General features: G+C 33.6%; 1 protein-coding gene across 1 annotated transcript; it reads right to left on the bottom strand.

Moving 5' to 3' along the window:
• Positions 1-12,963: 12,963 nt before the first annotated feature.
• LOC104908110 (type IV inositol polyphosphate 5-phosphatase 7) lies at positions 12,964-18,014 on the bottom strand. Its single transcript, XM_010697190.4, has 13 exons — positions 17,413-18,014; positions 17,217-17,304; positions 16,779-16,847; positions 16,507-16,591; positions 16,307-16,411; positions 15,453-16,215; positions 15,141-15,334; positions 14,928-15,036; positions 14,680-14,828; positions 14,265-14,517; positions 14,095-14,146; positions 13,461-13,534; positions 12,964-13,378 (listed from the first exon to the last, which is right to left on the bottom strand). Exons 1-10 carry the CDS (start codon positions 17,440-17,442, stop codon positions 14,295-14,297), a joined length of 1,815 nt encoding a protein of 604 aa, XP_010695492.1. The 5' UTR covers positions 17,443-18,014; the 3' UTR covers positions 12,964-13,378; positions 13,461-13,534; positions 14,095-14,146; positions 14,265-14,294.
• Between the last annotated feature and the right edge of the window lie 2,338 nt (positions 18,015-20,352).

Genomic DNA, 20,352 nt, shown 5'->3' with positions numbered 1-20,352 from the left:
CAAACATCATTTACCCAGCTAGCATCATCCGAATTTCCTGTTCCTTACCCTTGGAACCTGAGGCAGATGGTGGATTTTGTGGAGGAACTGGAGGGTTAGAATGGAAGGTTCATCTGTTCCGGGAATAGAAACAGAAGGTGAAGGGTGATAAATGGGAGGAAGGAATGGTGGTGTGGGTGGAAGAGTTGTGTAGGTGGAAGCAAAAGGATTTGGGCCTTTTATTTCATCCTTCAGCTGCTCAAAGCTGGAAGGAACAGAGAAGGATGAGGGAGAAATGGAAGGCAGTGTGGTGAAAGGAACAGAAAGTTTAGGAGATGGAGGTGGAGTAGGTTCCTTGAGAGTTGAGGGTTCCTTCCTATTATCGTGAAAGGACTAAAGGAGAGTCCTTGTTGGAAGGAACAGAAACATTGGGAGCAATTTTTAAGCGATTGCTCTTCCTCGCCCTCTGAGGAACAGAAACTTTAGGCTTGGTAGCAATGTGTTTGCGCCTCTTAGGTTTTGGTTCCTCCGGTTTAGGAACAGGTTCCTCCAAGATAACATCATTGTCTTCCTCCTCTATGTCAACCTTAGGCAATTTTCTTTTAATTGAGGAACTTGGAACTATCCTCCCTTGAGTGAGGACGCCTTCTTGGACAGACAAACCAAGTCCATTTAAAGTCTTTTCATTTAAAATGTTCCCTTGTTTTACACCTACTGTAGTCCAACCAGTAAGTCTCACTTCAAAGTGATGAAGTAGAGAAGTTATCAAAGCACCGTAACCAATCACACAGTTGTTCTCAATACAGTGAGTTAGATGTTGAATGAAGAGGGAAGGGAAATTGATTTGAATGTGGTGGTCCAAGCAAAACATGTAACACATATCCAGGAGACCCACTTCATTCCTCTTTTCAGTTCGAGGAATGAGTGCTCTCCATACCAAATTAAATAGTACTTTGTGAAGGGGAGAGAGTAGGTTATGGTTTAGTTTGTTTTGACCAGCAGTTCCTCCAAAATATTCTAAAATTTTGTCTTGAGGAAAATTGGAAAAGAAACAGTTCCTTTCCGTTTAAAGTACAAATCAGTTCCTTTGCAAGGAACTTCCCAAACTTTCCCCAATGTGGCTTGATTAAACCTAATTTTCTTTCCTCTAACCTCAGTTGTGCAAAAACCATTAGTGTTGACAAAATTAGCACAGAATTCATCCATGGCTAAGGAACAAGAGCGTTTATTAAAGGCGAATTAAACAAGAATTCCATGCCTTGTTCCTTTAGAATGGAAGTTAATTCTTGAAATTCAACTTTATTTGCCCATTCTAAATCGACGCAAAAACCCAAAACATACCTAGATTCACTTCGTTCGACCCGTTTCTTGGAAGATGAAGAAACAGTTCCCTTGGAAGGAACAGGTGTGATTTCTTCTTCTTCCCCTGAGATTGTTCCGGGGTTTCTTCTTCATCATCTTCCCCAATTAACTTTCTTCTACGCATACTCCTTCTGGGAGATTCTAATTGTTGTTCCTCTACGGGGGTTTCTTGAATTGAGTCGGTTTCAAGGGTTTTGGTTGGAGATGAAGTATTTTCCATATTTGAAGTGTTGGTAGTTTTTGATGTGGGAAAGGGAGAATTTCGTGAAGTTTTTGCCATGATTTGAGAGGATTTGAGGTTTTTATGGGGTATCAAGAGGTGTGATTAAGGTTTCGGCTATGGTGAAGATGAAGAGATTGAGGAACACGGTTTCTAATAAAGAGAATTGGAGGGAGTTTTGCATGTAATAGTGATTATTACACGCGGGAAAAATAAAGCAAATAAAAAGAAAAAGAAAACGAAAAGGTGATAAATAAGAATCAAGATTTAATTAAATCTGATTCCTTTTATTTTGGGATTTTTCATTTTCGGATTTTTATGAGTTTTAAATTTTTGAAAGAAAATAAACTAAGGAACTTGTGCTATAGGAACAACTAATGCTACATATCAATGTCCTTCATATCATGCATGTTTCTTAACCTTAGGAACAGTAAGGGGAGTATTATGTGACATTTGTGAGTTGTTTAATTTCTTTGAATTCATGTTTATGTTTTGCAACATTCCATTTGCAATGGTCTTAGGCAATTAAACACAATTATTTTAACACACAAAGTCACTCAAATTGATTCAAACATGGGGGAATGATATAGGAACAATCACTTAATTTTTATTAACCCTAACTCAAGCCTTAATTTTTCATATCTATCCCTTTGTAAAGGCTTAGTTAGTATATCAGCAATCTGATTTTCAGTTTGACAAAACTCAAGTTTTATCAAACCTTTTTCAACATTTTCTCTTAAAAAGTGATGTCTGATATGTATATGCTTAACTCTAGAATGATGCACTGGATCTTTAGAAAATATGCACTTGTATTGTCGTAATAAATAGGACCACAATTAAAGTTTATTCCATAGTCACTAGTTGTTGTTTTATCCAAAGCATTTGAGAGCAACATGCAGCAGCTGCTACATATTCTGCTTCAGCAGTGGATAAAGCAACTGTGTTTTGTTTCTTGGTACTCCAAGAAACTAAACTATGACTAAGGAATTGTGCCATACCTGAGGTGCTTTTCCTATTTACAAGATCTCCAGCATAATCTGCATCTGCATATCCTTTTAGTTCGAATGTATCACTTCTTGGATAGTAGAGTCCAATCATCTGTTCCTTTAAGATATCTAAGAATTCTCTTACAGCATTGGGTGAGACTCCTTTGGATTTGCTTGAAATCTAGCACACAAACCAACACTGAAAGCTATGTCTGGACGACTAGCAGTTAGATACAAAAGTGAACCAATCATTCCTCTATATTTTGTTTGATCAACACTTGTTCCTATGGAGTCTTCATCTAATCTAGTTGAAGTTCCCATAGGAGTGTGATTTATCTTTGAATTTTCGAGGCCATATTTCTTTAATAGTTCCTTTATGTATTTTTGTTGGTGAACAATTATTCCCTTTTCAGTTTGTTTGATTTGTATCCAAGAAAGAAATTTAACTCACCCATCATACTCATTTCAAATTCATTACTCATGAGACTTGAGAATTCTTTGCACAATGTTTCATTAGTAGCTCCGAATATGATGTCATCAACATATATTTGAACAAGCAAAATGTCAGTTCCTTTAGATTTTAGGAACAAGGTTTTATCAACCTTTCCTCTTTTAAAATTGTTTTCTAAAAGGAACTTTGATAATCTCTCATACCATGATCTAGGTGCTTGTTTTAACCCATAAAGAGCTTTATCAAGCTTGTAGACATGATTTGGGAGATTATTATTTTCAAACCAGGGGGTTGTTCAACATATACATCTTCGTTTAGATAGCCATTTAAAAATGCACACTTAACATCCATTTGATATAGTTTAAATCCCATGTAAGCAGCAAATGCAATTAAAATTCTAATGGCTTCTAATCTAGCTACAGGAGCAAAGGTTTCTTCATAATCTATTCCTTCTTGTTGATTATAACCTTTTACTACAAGTCTAGCTTTGTTTCTTACAATGGTTCCATATTCATCTAGTTTGTTTCTAAACACCCATTTTAAGCCAATTACTTTTGTTGTTTAGATGAGGGAACTAGATGCCATACCTTGTTTCTTTCAAACTCATTTAATTCAGCTTGCATTGCAGTAATCCAATCAGAGTCAGTTAAGGCTTCTTCATGATTTCTTGGTTCCATCATTGATAGGAACGCATGAAATGCACAAAAGTTCCTTAACTGAGATCTAGTTTGCGTACCTTTGGATATGTCGCTGATTATGAGTTCCACAGGATGTGATTTTCTCCAAGGTTTTGGTTGAAACTCTCTTATAGGAACATGTTGTTCCTCATGAGTTCCTTGAGTAGATGAGGAACTCTGCTCAGTTGTTCCTCGTTATGCCTCGTGGACTCAGTTCCTCATTTTGAGGAACAGGAGCATCTTCTCCTCCTTGAGGAACAGGAACATCATTGATGTCTATTATTTTCAAATTCCTCGTTCCTTTCCTCTTTCACTTCTTCTTCTTCTTGTGAATCTGCGTTCCTTGTACTTGGTTGTGCTAACCCTATCTCATAGTCATCAACCTGTATCTTGGATTATATTTGTCAGATTCATCAAAGATTCATGAATGCTTTCTTCAACACACATAGTTCTTTGTTATATACTCTATAAGCTTTACTATGTGAGGAGTATCCTAAAAATGTTGCTTCATCACTCCTCTTGCATCAAATTTTCCAAGATTATCTTTTCCATTATTATGCACATAACATTTGCACCAAATGTTCTAAAATATGGTATATTTGGTTTCTTTCCAAAATAAAGTTCATAAGGAGTTTTATTAATGATAGGTCTCATCATGGCACGATTAATTATGTGACAAGCAGTATTAACAGCTTCAGCCCAAAAGTTCCTTGGAAGTTCACTAGCAATTAACATGGTTCTAGACATTTCCTCCAAAGTTCTATTTTTCCTTTCTACAACACCATTTTGTTGTGGTGTTCTAGGGGCAGAAAAATTATGATCTAGGCCATTATCTCTGCTTAAGTCATCAAATTTATAATTTTCGAATTCCTTGCCATGATCTGATCTAATGTGCATTATTTTATGATCCACTTAAGTTTTGAACTCTTTTAGCAAAGACAAGGAACTCATCATAAGTTTCATCTTTACTAGTGAGAAAAATAACCCAAGTGTACCTAGAGTAGTCATCTACAAGTACAAGTACATACCTCTTTCCACTTCTGCTTTGAATTCTCATGGGTCCACATAAGTCCATATGAATTAATTCTAATGGTTTAGTGGTACTTACAATCGTTTTAGATTTGAAAGAGGATCTTACTTGCTTCCTCGTGCACATGCATCACAAACTTGATCAATATGAAATTTTATGGATGGTAATCCTAAAACAAGATCTTTTGATCTAAGTTTCTCAAGTAATGAAAAGCTAGCATGTCCTAGACGCTTGTGCCAAAGAAGTGAATCATCTTCAATAACACTAAGACAAGTTAAATTGATTTGAGGAACAAGGTCTAGATCCACAATGATGTGTTCCCTTTCCTTGTTCCTTCCAAGATAACCTTCTTAGTTTTAATGTTGATGATCAAGCATTTTTCTTTATCAAATTTTACAGTATTTCCTTTGTCACAGAATTGAGAAATGCTTAATAGATTATGTTTTAGACCTTCAACTATCAATGGAGTGTAGTGGTGACTTACCGACCTTACCCATAGCAACTATGTTACCTTTCTTATTATCACCAAATGTTACACTTCCACCTTCATAGGTTGTGAGTGAGAGAAACTTCGTTTTGTCTCCTGTCATGTGCTTGGAACAACCACTATCGAGATACCATGTGTTGTTCCCCCTCACTCCAACCTGCAAAAATCAACTAGGTGTTAGTTGTAGGAACCCCATCTTTCGTGGGTTCCTGTTCTTGACTAGGATTTGTTTTGACAACCCATTTTTTCTTACTTATTGTCACGTTTTTCCCAATCATTTCAGATTTTAATTGACATTGATTTATGTAATGACCTACCTTGCCACAATACATACAAAACTTATCACTAGGTAGATCAACATATTTCTTTGTCTTGTTCCTTTTCTTGTAGTTTTCAAAACTAAGACTTCCTTCTCTCTTGGTCTGTGGTTTCTCAATCCACTTAGGAACTTTCATGATTTTGCCTCTGTTCCTTGGACACACCAGTTCCTTTTTAAGATTACAGATCTGTTCCTTTAAAATATTTTTCTCTTTATTCATTTTTCAATCTCAGATCTGTATCCTTTCAAAGGGTTGATCTTATCAAAGGAACTCAGAACAGGGACAAACTCCTTCAAGTGTGAAATCTCTAAATTAATTAGATAATTTTCATTTTTCAAACTTTCATATATTCTTTGATTTTCAGTTTTTTATCAAATAAATCAAAGAATCTTGTTTCAACATCTGTTCTCATTTTCTTAAGCCATTCTATGTGTTCCTTGCAGACTTTTAAGTTTCTGTTTGTTCACGTTTTTCACGTTCATCTCTACATTCAAGAATTGCATCATAAAGAAGATCATATATTTCAGGCCTAGTTTTACCATCTAAGTCTGACTCAAGTCCATGTTGACTTACCTCAATTTTTCTTCATCTTCTTTTCTGTCAGTATGTTTGCCATTGAGGGCAAAGGTTTCTGTTTTCTTCAGTTGGTTGTTCCTCTTCTCTCGTCTCCAAGCACCAGCTATCATAGCTTTGCGCACATTTGCCTTAGAGAAAGGTGCTTTTGATTCTTTGTTCCTTTCAGCAAAGCGTTCCTTGTTCCTTTCTTTTGTTTTGTCATTTTCCCAAAGAGGACATTCCTTGATGAAGTGATCTACTACCACATTTATGACAAGCAGCTTTGTTAGAAAATTTCTTAGTTTTACCTTTGAAGTTTCCATTCTTCATGTTCCTGTACATCTTTCGAAATTTTCGAACCATGAGGGCTGCTTCTTCTTCTTCTGAGTCCGAATCATCTTCATCATCTGCTTTGAGAGCAATTGATTTTGATTTGGAGCTTTCACCATATTCAGTATCAAGGTGAAGCTCAGTCAAAAGTGACCCTGCCAGCTGTTCTAAGTTGAACTTAGTGAAGTCTTTTGTTTCTTGAAGAGCAGTGACTTTAGCCATCCATCTGTCCTTAGGAAGACTCCTAAGAACCTTTCGAACTGTTTCAGATGAAATAAACTTTCCAAGAGAAGCCAACTCATTTAATAATGTTAGTAAAACGAGTAACATGTCTCGGATGCTTTCCTTAGATTTCATGCAGAACAGTTCATATTGATTCATAAGTAAATCAATTTTCGATCTTTTAACTTCATTAGTTCCTTCGTGGGTTACTTCTAGTAAATCCCATATTTGCTTTGCGGATTTGCATCCCATGATCCTATTATGTCATGGGTCCAAGTCCACAATGCAATACAGTTTAATAGCCATGGCATTTACTTCCATTTTTTAAAATCAGATTTGTCATAATCAGAGAGGGGTTTTAGAGTTACCTCATTTTTGTCATTTGTAGTTGTGACTTCGAAATCACCAACTTCAATGACTCTCCATACCTGATAGTTTTGATGAATATCTCCATGCGGTTCTTCCAATAGTTGTAGTACTTCCCATTGAACATAGGAGGCCTTTGAGTGGAATAACCTTCTTCAAGTTTCTCGGTGGTATTCATTGTTCCTTGGATCTTTTTCTCAATAGGGTTTCCTATCTTACGTGAGTTCTGCTCTGATACCAATTGTTATTTCCCTAGGAACACTACAAGAGGGGGGTGAATTGTAGGTGTAGAAATAAACGTAACTTTTTGCGGAAATTAAAACTTAAACGAATAAACAAGCTAGAGAACACAAGGGATTTTTACGAGGAAAAACTTCTTGGGCCCAACAAGAAGAAACAACCTCGACCACTAGGGATTTTAAACCTAACTCTCACTAATTAGGCCAAACAACTTTGTTACAACCTAATTCTAACTCGAGCCACACCTTGAGTTCCTAAACTCAAGTTCCTGAGCCACTGTTCCCTTAACAGCAGTTCCTCTCAACTTCACTCGAAGTTTTCTCACTCATACAAGCTTCACTCAAAGCCTTTCTCTTACAGAACTTCACTCAAAGTTCCCTTACCCCAAAAACCAAAATACAATTGATCGAAATAAGCTTAGTGGAATTAGAGTAAGAAAGCAAAGAACAAATGGCTATTATGAGAGAATGAAGGCACTGACACTTAATTAGTTAAACTCACTTAATTACTTAGTCAGACAAATTTTGAACTTATCTAGACTTCTATATTTATAGTAATATCATAAAGAACGTGGGATTAAAACTTACATGTTTAAGTCCATTAACCCATGATGTTCCTTCCCCTAAGGAACACGTTTCACATCATGTCCCATGATCCCATGATCTAAAATGAACGTGGATATATTTTAGCCATTACTCCTAAGTAATAGGAGTTCCTTGAGCTTTATCCGAAAATCAGTTTTATAAAAACAGTTTTTATCTTTAAAACTGAATTTTTAATCTTTAAGAAAATAATATCTTTTAAACAAATTTTTCTAAAAATCGGATATTTATTTCTTCTTTTTTCCGAAAAACAAAATCTTTTCTCAAACGATTTTCTTTTTAAAACTGATTTTATCATTTGAAATAACTAATTTCCTATAATTTAGGCATGACTTACTCAATTGTACTTTAACCGTTAACTATTTGCACGCCTAAGTCTAGTTTCTTTTATTAACTAAGTTCCTTTAACATATTCGTTTAGTGCCACTTAGTTTGTTCCTTACAAAGGAACAAACTCTCATTCTCAAATAAAGCTGCCACTGTTCCTTACCATTCTTACTTTGTTCCTTTACATTGGAACTAGAAAATAAAACGCCTAGCTTCTATTCTTCTTGATCCAATGCTTGCTCCAGTATCAACTTATAGAAACTTCTTTACTTAGCCTTTGAAATCCTCTCTTGACTTCTTCCTTGACTTTGTATTCTCCCAGTTCCTTTCATTTTAGTTCACTACTTAGTTTGTATCTTTGTTTCTTTGTCATCATCAAAACTAGGGTTCAACAAAGTACTAGTATATTCTTCGTCTTAATATATACTCGCTTCGTTTGTTTTTAATATACACATGACACACTTTTCTTTTGGTTTTGTTTCATTTTAATCTGCACACGGTTGGTTTTTCTGTTTTTGGTAACATGTTACATCTAGTTCTCCACTTTTTCCACCCATGTCATCCACTTTTTAATATTTTAACCCACTTTTTTTACTTTTCCTATCTCACTTTTCATTTTCTCTCTTCACCTTTTCAGTTTTTCTCTCTCATACTTTTGTACATATTTCCTCTATTTCTTTTTAAGTTAACCACTTTAATTTTAGCACTATTCGCATATCTCACTTTGACCATATTTTTTTGGTAATATATTAAAAACAAAAATATTCATATAGAATGTTGTTAGTTTTGTTTCAATAAGTATCTTCATAATATCAACTTTTTATAACTTTTACAAATACATAATTAGAAATATAATTGTTAAAGTTGTATGTTGACAAGCGTAAATGTCAAACTGTTACATTTATGTAGAACAAATGTTTCTATTTTTATAGATAAAAATAAATCCTCTCAAACTCTAAGCAAATACTTGAAATAAAAATTAAACCTAGGATTTTACCAAATTCTGATGCATTTTTGTTTCGAATACTACTACTTACAGTCCCTGATGGACCATTCATATATTAATGATCTACTGATTTACCTAGATGTTGGAATTTGACGTATCAAATTTAATCATTGTTCAGTTCAACTTATTTTACATTATTTAAGATCTTATAAAATCATATCAGGTCAAATCAAATAAGATATTATGTTCAACTTATTTCTAATCATTTCCAACAAAAAAAGATAAAACAAGATAAATTCAAATAAAACAAAATAAGACAAAATAAGTTAAATCAAACAGACCCTTGGTGTTATTACCCAAATTATTAGCTCAAGTTTATATGATGAGCTATGGTCCTGTGAGTTAGGATAAGTTATTATTTATATAGTTTTCATATTACTAGCAAATAATAAGAATAATGATAGATCCGTTATGTTAATCAATTATATGTTAGACAGCCAAAAATTCTAATACCCAAAAATTCTAAGCCCCAAAAAAGAATTTCATACGATTCATTTGGTACTTGGTTATAAATAGTAGTATTGGGAATGAATTAATATGTAAATTTGCAAGAAAATCATTATTCAGTCCTATGGTAATGTTAAATTATCCTAAGGTGTCTATATTTCTTCTTAAAATTCCATTTCCATCCAATACCACCTTGTAAGTGGTAATGAGAAATATTCCCCCTTTGGAAAAGAAAACAGAAGTTTAGGGGTAGCTTCCTCTCCATAAAAATTTAAGGGTACTTCCCTTGAAACATTACACTTAAAATTTATTCCCATTACCATCATTTGTTAACAATTATCAAATGAGCAGATAATGTCATCGATATTCCAAAACACCCCTGTGAGAAACATGTTTACTTGACTCGAAAGAAGTGTATAATCTCTATTACATAAGGGAAGGGGGGAGCTGCGTTGTCCTCTTTTGAACTAACTATTTTGCCCTCCTTCCCTTTCTAAATTACAAAAGGAATACCAAAATGGAGGTTCAAACAAAGTCAGTGGAAATTAATTTTCAACAATCACTCAGAAATCACTTATATGAGGAAACATTACAAAATCACTCATAGAATTGAGAAAATCACGTTGTAAAAATCACGCAAATCACTCAAATGATCAGGAAACTTTACAAAAACTAAAAATTAACTTACAAACTAAAACTAATATACTAGGATGTCAATACATACAAAAACATTCACAAAATTCACTTACAAATCATTATTCTCAATAACCATTCACAATTACATACTCAGAAAAATTACCTATAAACATAAATCTGAGAAAAACATAAGATTTTCACAGTGATATCACACATTCGTCCATCAGCGATTTGTGAACTTTCAAACAGGTAAATAATTCTTTTAATCTTCAAAGTTATTTCACATTAGTCGACTGTTATGTAGTTGAAAAATGGAGATAATAGTAATTAGTTGAAAAGGGCTTTTATATAATTAGACTTAAATTTAATTCATTTTCATATAAAATCAAAAAACAAGATGTGTATGAAATTTGATTCATTTATGACACTGATGAAAAAGTTACAAATTTAGTTCTTTTTTTTAAAATTCCAATATAAAATTTTTGCCCAAAACTTTTGCAAAATATCCATGTTCTGAAATAAATTTTGAAAAACAAAATAACATCAAACCTTTTTGCGAACAACTTTTGCAAAAATTCATTTTTAGCAAAAAAAAAAGTTACATTAATTTGCGAAATCACATTGTGTATGAAAATTTTAAATTTTCATTTCAAATATAATTGAAACTCAAAGTGTTAAAATTTAGAAAAGGAGAAAGATTAAAAATGACCATTTCATGCGAAATCAGATTGTGTATGAAAAACTTAAAATTTCATTTCAAATATAATTGAAACTCAAAGTCTTAAAATTTAGAAAAGGAGAAAAATTAAAATGACCATTTCATGCAAAATCAGATTGTGTATGAAAAATTTAAAATTTTATTTCAAATATAATTGAAACTCAAAGTGTTAACATCTAGAAAAGTAGAAAAATTAAAAAATGATGAAAATTTTAAATATCAATTTGTGAAATCAGAATTTAGAAGTTATACAAGGAAGAAAAAAACTGAAATTGTATTATACTTTTCGTACAATTTTGGGATCATAGAGAAATTACTGAAATCTATGATTTAAGAAATGACCTTTCTTTGTTACAAAATCGACCCATTAGATCTACTGCTGCTTAAGACTTGAATTGAAATGCTTGATTTTTTTTTTGATGTTGTTCTTTGACGTTGAATTGAAAATCTATTGTTGCATGTATTTCTTTGACGTTGTTCGCAAATTAGACCTACTGCTTAAGACTTGAAACGCTTGATTTTGTTATTGTATATTGCATATTTTGATGAACTGGGTTCCTTCAAATATGAACTAGGTTCCTTCAAAATATAGGTTATAGATTTGTAGTGAGAGGAAAGAGAGAATGAATAGTTAGAAAAGTACTGAAATTGTAGTTTATAATGTCATTCGTACTCGAATATCTAAATTACTTACTATAAAGAGTGTAAATAACTACAAACCTTTTCAATTTGTTTATTAGTGGAATTATCAATAAAAAACAAAATAACGTATATTTTGTTGTTTCCTATGATAGGTTCATTATTGTCGATTAGTCGCTCTGTGAGGCGTATTGAGTCGCAACCTGATGAAATTGTTTACGCATGTAACTGTTGTCTAAGAAAAATTGTCGTCACCTAAACGGTCTATAAATGTGTACGATGCAATCTAACAAATGTTGCAACTATTCCAAGGTATAAACTTTACAACAATAATCTAAATATGTTACAAATATTCACAAATGTTATTAATTGTGTTTTCCCGTTAACAAATTAATGCTTCGATTCATTATTTCTGACAAGAATGGTGGAATGAAAATAACATTGATGAATGACCTAACTCAACACATGTTGCGGTGTACTCCGACTGAAATCAAATCACTACTTCAACAGGTTTATCAAGTGTTCGAAACTTTTTTTTCATATCGTTTTATAACTAAAAACTAATATCTCTATTAATTGCAGCCTAATGGAAGAGTAACAGTTTTCAATAAAGTTATGAAAGTTTTCGATTTTAAAGAATACTCACGGTTTTTACATCCACCAAGTAAAACCATGGAGATTAACCAGATCCACACTATTGATTACATATTTGAAATTAACTAGGCTGATGAGTGTGCGTGGATTTTCAAGAAAATTAGTTAAGGTCAACAAAAAAGTAGTTAGAAATGCAATTTCATTATTTATACTTATTTATTAAAGTGTTTTTAAATACTATTAAAATTGTATTTCAAAGAACCTTATTCACAAAATAGAGGTGAATTTAAATACTAACTTGCATTTTCAGTTTGTTTACTACTTAGTAATAATTAGGCCTAAACATATCATCACACGCATCGCATGCACAAAAAGCTAGTCTTCTAATAACAAAAGGAGGGTGTTTGTAATTGACCATTTAATTGATATCGATATAGAACATAAAATAAAGAACTAAAATTAAATGAGTTAATCACAATACAAAAGAAAAGTTAAAGAGTAGTGACTAATGAATCATTGATTCCAATTGTAATATATACAGATAAACTTTCTTCTAAGAAAATCAACTTAGGACTAAAAAGAATGGATTAGAACGATAAAGGAAATAATGAGTTTTGTCCAGATTTTGGTGCCAAAACCTGTAACGTTGTCTAGTGCTTTTCAAGGCTGTTGGGGACACCTCGCGGGAAAAGTTAAAGGCAAAGCAAACACAGAAGCAGTGGACTTTGGGGGATAATCAAGGGAAAACCCACCTTTTTCAGAGAAATAATTAGCTAGCAACACAGTATATATATTTATATAATATACTTTTTCTATAAAAATTAAATCACTATCATAAACAATGTAGTAGTAGCTAATATTTCTATTGCTTTTTTCATCACTTTCACAACCAATGCCTAATCAAATCTCTAAACTTCTCTAATTTTCTAATAAAAAAAGGGGAATCTTGGCCCCCTTAAATGATTGTCATCCAAAAAAAAGATTCACCCAAAAAAAAAAAGAAAATTAAAAAAATTAAAATAAAGAAATACCCTAAATGATTATGCAAGTCAGCAAAAACTGGTCCATGTTGGTTCTTTGTTAGCTTTTTTCTCCATATTGAATATTAATCCCATGCTTTTATGTACACTTTGAGTGGAGATCTTGTTAAGAATATAAGGTAACCAAAATTCCAAAATTTACACCTGTAAAAAAAATTACAAGCAGATTAGGTACTTAGTTTATATTACTCCGTAGATAAGCCAAAAAGAGAGGCACAAGTCGGACCTTTTTCGATGTGTGAGCAAGGAAATGTCTGCATCATGTCAAGGATTTGAGTTTGTTCAAAGCTATTTACCCGCCTGCAAATGGGGACCATTTTCAAAGATGTTAATGGAAACGTGCAACAACTTCTGCAATATTGTCTCTCAAAGAGGAAAGAACATGCCTATCAATACTACTTCTCATGTTTTGCTACCTCTACTTTTCTAGTAAGCTACAACTATATCAGTTTGGTAATTGCTGCTAATATGCCGAGCTAGAGCTAGCTTACTCAGACTCTTCGTTTTCGATTCAAGCTACAATATTACATGAGAAAAGACACTTGTGAGTTGTGACTTGACACTTCATCTTTCACAAAGGATGGACATTTTTTGCATATACATCATGGCTGAGTAGCTAATCGGAACATGAGTTTATGGGCATTTCAATATATATATTGGATGTGAAACCCACCCGCCGTTTATCGCTATCTCAAATTGGATATCTAGCAATTAAATGTTTGGCCTTGCTTTTCATAAGTCCTATACTTAGAAATGTACCAGTGTTTTACTGAGTACGCGAGTCCGAATAACATACGTAGGTGGCAAGGGCAGAATAATGAGGTTAAAAAAAAAGCACCTGTACATATAAGGAATCTTACCAGCACATTGTCCAAAATGGTAGTAATGGAGAAACCTCTGAGCTTGATCATTCTGTCAGTGGGAAAAACACAGTTAACAAGATAATATAAGAATATGCGAGACAGGCATCTCTTGTCTCAGAATTTAAAAGTAAATGCCGATGACTTAGAAGGGGAAAGAAAAAGAATACTTGATGATGAAGCGCCCTCTACCCAATTCCTCAGAAAAAGCAAAGTTCGGTGTAACCATGCGAATATGGTAATAAATCGGCAACTTCGATCCTGGAACTAGAACAACTCATGCTTCTTCTCAATCTGGCAGGGATGGATTCCACCTCGGCCCAAAATATACCGTAAACTGGCCTATGATCAGAAAACCTTGACTCAGCGCGGACATAAGACAACTGGTGGAGGCCACTTCCGTACCACAAAATTCGATCGCACCTTGATGTATATAGAAGCACAAATCAGACTGTAAACTCATAGCTAAGTCGAACTAACCCAGCTTGACAATCAATTTTCTTATCCTTGCTTTTATTGAACTTTTGTTTCTATTTTGGAATAAGTTTGCTTGAATAGAGATTCTTGTTAGACAATTGAACTTACCAAGCAGGTGTTCTTCTTTTCTCCTTTGGGTGAAGATCATCCCCTGCATATCTGTCTGAGTTGTGAGAATATTTGTAAGTCGGTGGGAAGTATATACTTCCCTCCTTCCACTCAGTAAAGACACGGCCTTTTCTTTGTTCGGTACGCAGCTGCAAATGAGACGAAATATTAGTTGCATTAGAATGGGATGTTAAAAATTATTATATTAACTATCATCGATCTAAAAATAAATAATGTAAGTACCATACCTGATCCCTCTCCAACAAAGCCCTCCAATTATGCATCTCAACAAGTGCCCTTACTGATCGATAAGGGAGAGTCAACCGATAATTCAGATCCCCAAGCCAAATGACTCGACTGCAAACACCAGAAGTAAAGGAATTTTGTTAATTAATATGTGAGCCTATATACGTCCATGGAACCAAACAACATAAATTAAGGTCGTTAAAAGAGGATCTTACTCATGCTCAACAATCGTTTCAGGGGACTTCTCATCAGCCATGGTACTGACACGTGGAAACCTTGTCTTCTTCAGGATCTCCATAACATCAGCATTTCTGCGTAGTTCATCGCCTTCTTTCTGTCCTGAGGTTAAATGACTACAGACAAAGCAGAAGCTGGTCTGGTGCAACAACATGCTGACTGAAATGGAACCCTGCAGAAGATGATCAGGACATCACTTCTTTGTACTTTATCTCCTTTGAAAAGTATACAAATTATCAATCTGGATAAGACAAGTGTGTAGAATAGCAATTAGTTACAACGGTTAGTACCTTATTTCCAAGGTAACCCATCAACCCTCTACCAACACAAGAGACCTTCACATTGCGTACATGTTCTCTTAAATCTTTCCTGACCCACACTGTGAGAAATATGCCCACCATTTGCTTGCTTACCACCAAGCAGTACCTTGATTGCTTCGGCTGTCTGTAGTAAATATCACTATGAGTGGATCCACCACACGACATCGGTGAAAAAAGCACCGTACTGGGTGAATCACCTGGACCATAATCATCATCAGATGAACCCCATCTAGAGAAATCACTTGGCCTGACATCGCTTGGCCTGAAGTCACTAGGCCTATAGTCACTTGGTCTGTAATCACTGGGCCTATAGTCACTAGGCCTATAATCGCTGGGCCTATAATCGCTCGGCCTGTAGTCACTCGGCCTATAATCACTCGGTCTATAGTTGCTTGGCCTATGACCAAATATGACTCGGTCACAAACACTGTAACGCCTTTCAAGACGGGGCTGTGACGTGGAAGGGTCATTGTCCATCCTCCGACTTCCTGTGGCTTGAAATGATCGACGAGGGAGGAAAGATGCAGCTCTTTGGCGGCTGGACCCTTCAAAATCTGCATTCATTTCTACAATTGGATTAGGAACAGGGGATGGTGTATGATTGCCACTGCTTCCACATATTCCAGGACGGTTATTTAATGTCTTTCTGATAAGAGAGACCCATTTCTTCGCGGGACCATTATCTTCCGCACCTAATATGTTGCTTGGATTTAAGGGCACTATTTCCTGAAATCTGGTTTAACAAATTCAAGTATACATCAACAACAAGAACACGTGTTACAATAAATTTACCAACTGATATGCAACATAAACACATAACATACCCAAGAACATATATATCAGCAGCGGGTGAAGCATGAAGCCAATCATCAAGGTTCATGTTACTTGGTGGAGTTCTCCCAGCCACATTCCATGTTGCTACAAAAACACTGAACCCAATTGAGCAAACACCCAATTAGCAACCAGCAATATAAATTCTTAGGCTTAAGAAAAACAATAAAAATATGCATATAACTTCATGTACCTATGATTTTGGACATCTATGATCCTTGGATGCTCCAGATATTCTCGGCCTAGTCGAGTCCGATCAGAGTTGATGTTGAATTTCTCTGCACCACCAACAATGAAAAACAAGGTGACAATTTGCCTAAAGGGGTGGAACAAGTTTGTGTTGATTTTTTTACCCAAGGTGTTTTGGCTTGTTTGTCACTAGAAAATAAAGTAACCATGAAATTTAATTACACCACAACTTTAATTTGTTATGTAATTGTAAAAATGAATATATATTTCTTTCACCTGTTTTGCTTTTCTTGATAGTACATGGCTCCCTCTCTGAGAAGCTGCTTCTCCACTCAACTTCACCTCCTGAAATTACCCATCATCACTTTCTCATTATATAGCTCACATCACATTTTCAACAACGCATGACATGTAACAGTAACATACTCAATATTATCTAACTAATCACATCTGAATTCAATCCAAAAAACCCAATAGTGATAATTGACCGAGGACAAAATAGACAAATTTTCAGAACTTAAGTCATTAGCAATCATTAACTTTTTTAACTTTACTTAGTACCAAGTAACACTACCAACCCCCCCTCCCCCCCAAAAAAAGTATACATGTAGTATCCTTAACGTTACTAATTTGAATTAACTCTAATTGAGGCTTAATTTGAAATTATACTGAGTGAAAAAAAAGAGTAAAATGAAGGAAAACCAAATAACCTACCTCCAAAAGGAAGATCAACAACAGGAATTTCCTCGCACTTACTCTTGATATTGAACCATTTCCTAATCAAAGATTTAGACCAGGAAAGCTTTTTCCCCAGAATATAAAAAAAGTAATTCAGTCAGTAAAATCATAATACCACAATTCTTTTTTTTTATTTAAACAATTACTACATAAGAAAAATAAAAATAAAAACCTTGGTTTTCTTGGGTTTTCCATCTCTCATTGTTTCAACACTTCTTCATACAGTTCTTTCTTCAGCTACTACACCCACTCTTTCACTCCTCTGAAAAAGAACAACTTTTTTATTTTCTTTTTCTCATAAATGTAGAAATATAAGAAGTACAAATCTCCCCTCTAACATTTCTTAAGGTATTGATGAAATGAGAAGAAGCTTGAAAAACCCAGAATAATAAAGGAGAGGTTTTTTTTTGGGGGGGGGTAATTTTCTACTTGGTTGAAGTGTTGAGAAAGTGAAGGAAAATATGGAGCCAGGAAAAATAAAGAGAGAGGCAATTAACAGACTTTAATGCGTGGAAGCAAGATGCGGAAGATCTTGATGGTTAAAACAAGACAATGCCGCAAAAATATTAGTACTAGTAGTAGTAGAATCAAGTGTAGAGAGAGAAAGTAAAGGAAGAGGAGAGAGAAAGAGAGAGGGACAAAGCAAAGAAAGCCTCGTTATTGGTAACATCAAAGCATTTTGAACAGAATAAAGTGCAGGGAGGAAGAACATATTTTTGCAAGCTTTTCATTTTTTTGATTTGCGCAAATCCTAAAACTAAGGGGATATTCATTTTAATTGATTTTGGTTGTGTTTGGAAAAGTATTTTAGTTTGTTTAAATGATAAGGTTAAGGTACAAACATATTAAATAATAAGTTTTGTTGGTGGAGTACTTAATACTTCCTCTTTTTTTTTTTATATGCAACAGTTTGACTTTCACGCTTGCCAATGAATAATTTTAACCATCAATAAATTTGATTACCGATAAATAAAAATTATAAAAAGTATATATTTGGAAAATGTATTATCATACGAATCAAACAAGATCTCACATGAATATGTTTTTCCTTAACTATAAATCACCAAACATAAATTAAGCAGAGTTGGTGAATAGTGTAAAAGTCGAACCAATGCAAGTAAAAAGAAACGGAGGAAGTATAAAATATAAGGGGGCTACAATGACTTAAATTATAAGTTAAAAATTTTTACCTCTTCAAAATTAAGTGATTGAATTTTGGAAAATATTTTTGAAATATGGATAATAATTAATTTTATCAAAATAATTTATTAACTTAGGGTATGTTTTCCCCAATTTATTTCCAATTCAGTTCAATTTAGTTCAGTTCAATACTTTCAGTTAAAATGAATATAAATTAATCAGCTACCTTATAAATTTCAATTTATCTTTTCAGTTTCAATTAACTTCTCAGTTTAAGTTTATTTTTAGTTAATATTCAAACATAGTATTTTAAAATAATAGAAGTATTATATAAAGTTATATGAACTTATTTCATCAAAATTAATTTTGTACGAACTTATTTAAACTTATTTTGTCAAAATAAATTGACGTGAACAACCCATAAGGCTATGGTTTTAACTTGTTGCGCATTCTTACTATAATCAAATCAGAGTAACCATTATGAAAGTTGAATTTGAAAGGTAAATATTAAAATCAATCTAACAAAATATTGTACGACTCAGATAAAAAAAACAAAATGTCGTATGATAATATTATTCCTTATAAAGTAGCGTTAAAATATGGTAAAATTTTAATTAGATCATAAGATCAAACAAGTTAAACCACATCTTATAAAATTCAAACCAAAATATCTTATTTTAGGCGAATCAAACATGTCGCCTAAATTCTTATACAAAATGCAAATATAGCATATTATAAGAACATCTTTGTAAATATTAAGAAAAATAAAGTCAAACTTCTCCAAACACCCAGTATCTCTTAGAGGAATTAATTTCCATAATACTCGTGATTTTTGTCAAAATTATGCAAAATACCCTTGTCATATATGCTAATGGTACTATTTCAACTTAGCATGATAAATTAGGACAAGATCAGGGAAGGGGGCAAGGGCCCAGGCATAATAAAGAAACGGGCAATGTCGTTTTGCTTTAGATCTTTAAAGATAAACGACCAGGTCAGCGAGACAAACACCTGCCCGCTGGTCAGCAAAGAGAGAGGGGGATGGGAGGGGGGGTGTTGAAGGAATGAAGGGTGAAGATTCTATAAGAATGACTAGTCTTTGTAGTCTGTACTCTGTAGTAGCTCTTCTTGACAATTAGTCTACGAGGCAAAGTTAAAGTGGTGGTGGCCTGGTGGGAGTGGTAGGAATTGCTCTCTAAAAGCAAAAGTTCATCTTCTGTACTGATTTTTTTTTATCTTTCTTTCTTTCTTTGTTTTGTTTCCCTTTTTTTTGGGATATATCACCCTAGTTTGTCTCCTTTTTCTCTCTTTTGCTACAAATCTTCTTTTCTTGGGTTGTGTTTGTAAGGAATGTTTTACTGAATTGGAATGTGTAAGGAGAAAGGGATTCCCATTGGTAATTGTTTTAATAATAAATTTTTTTGGATTATCTCATTTGAAATTATTATTTTCTCAATAGAGATCACACTTAGGGTAGACATGAAAAGACGTGGAAAATTGATTTAGTCTAATGATTGATCGAAATCTTGCCTTATGATAGAGAAAGTTTCTTCTAATATAGCAATCTGACTTGTGTGTATCTGGTTCACAGTAAAATTAGTGTGCACCAAACTCACGTACGTGAATCGGAACACACACTACTATAATACACATAAACCTAATATATTACAAATGGATACACTATATAAGAGATATATATATACACTATATCACAAACAAATACACTATAATACAAAGAAACACTATCACAAATAAAAACTATAGCTCTTGCAAAAAAAAATACTATATCACAGATAAACACACTATACAACACAAAAACATACTATATCAAAACTGACAATATTATCTTATATAACAGGTTCAGTTATGCAATCAACTATAATACACAGAAACAACATTATATCACAAACAAACACACTATAGCACAAATAAACACCATCACAACATACTATAACACAGAGAAAGACAATAT

Source organism: Beta vulgaris, chromosome 3, assembly GCF_026745355.1.
Source record: "Beta vulgaris subsp. vulgaris cultivar EL10 chromosome 3, EL10.2, whole genome shotgun sequence".
Classification (NCBI taxonomy): Eukaryota; Viridiplantae; Streptophyta; class Magnoliopsida; order Caryophyllales; family Amaranthaceae; genus Beta; species Beta vulgaris.
Note: the sequence above shows the minus strand (reverse complement) of the source record. Positions and strands in the feature narration are given on the sequence as shown.

Coding starts and splice junctions, on each gene's coding strand:
- LOC104908110 (XM_010697190.4), bottom strand. CDS start 17,442: ATGAGAGATGGAAAACCCAAGAAAACCAAG. Junction 17,305..17,412: donor GAAAACCCAAGAAAACCAAG/GTTTTTATTTTT, acceptor CTGGGGAAAAAG/CTTTCCTGGTCTAAATCTTT. Junction 15,037..15,140: donor GAAACGATTGTTGAGCATGA/GTAAGATCCTCT, acceptor TGGTGTTTGCAG/TCGAGTCATTTGGCTTGGGG.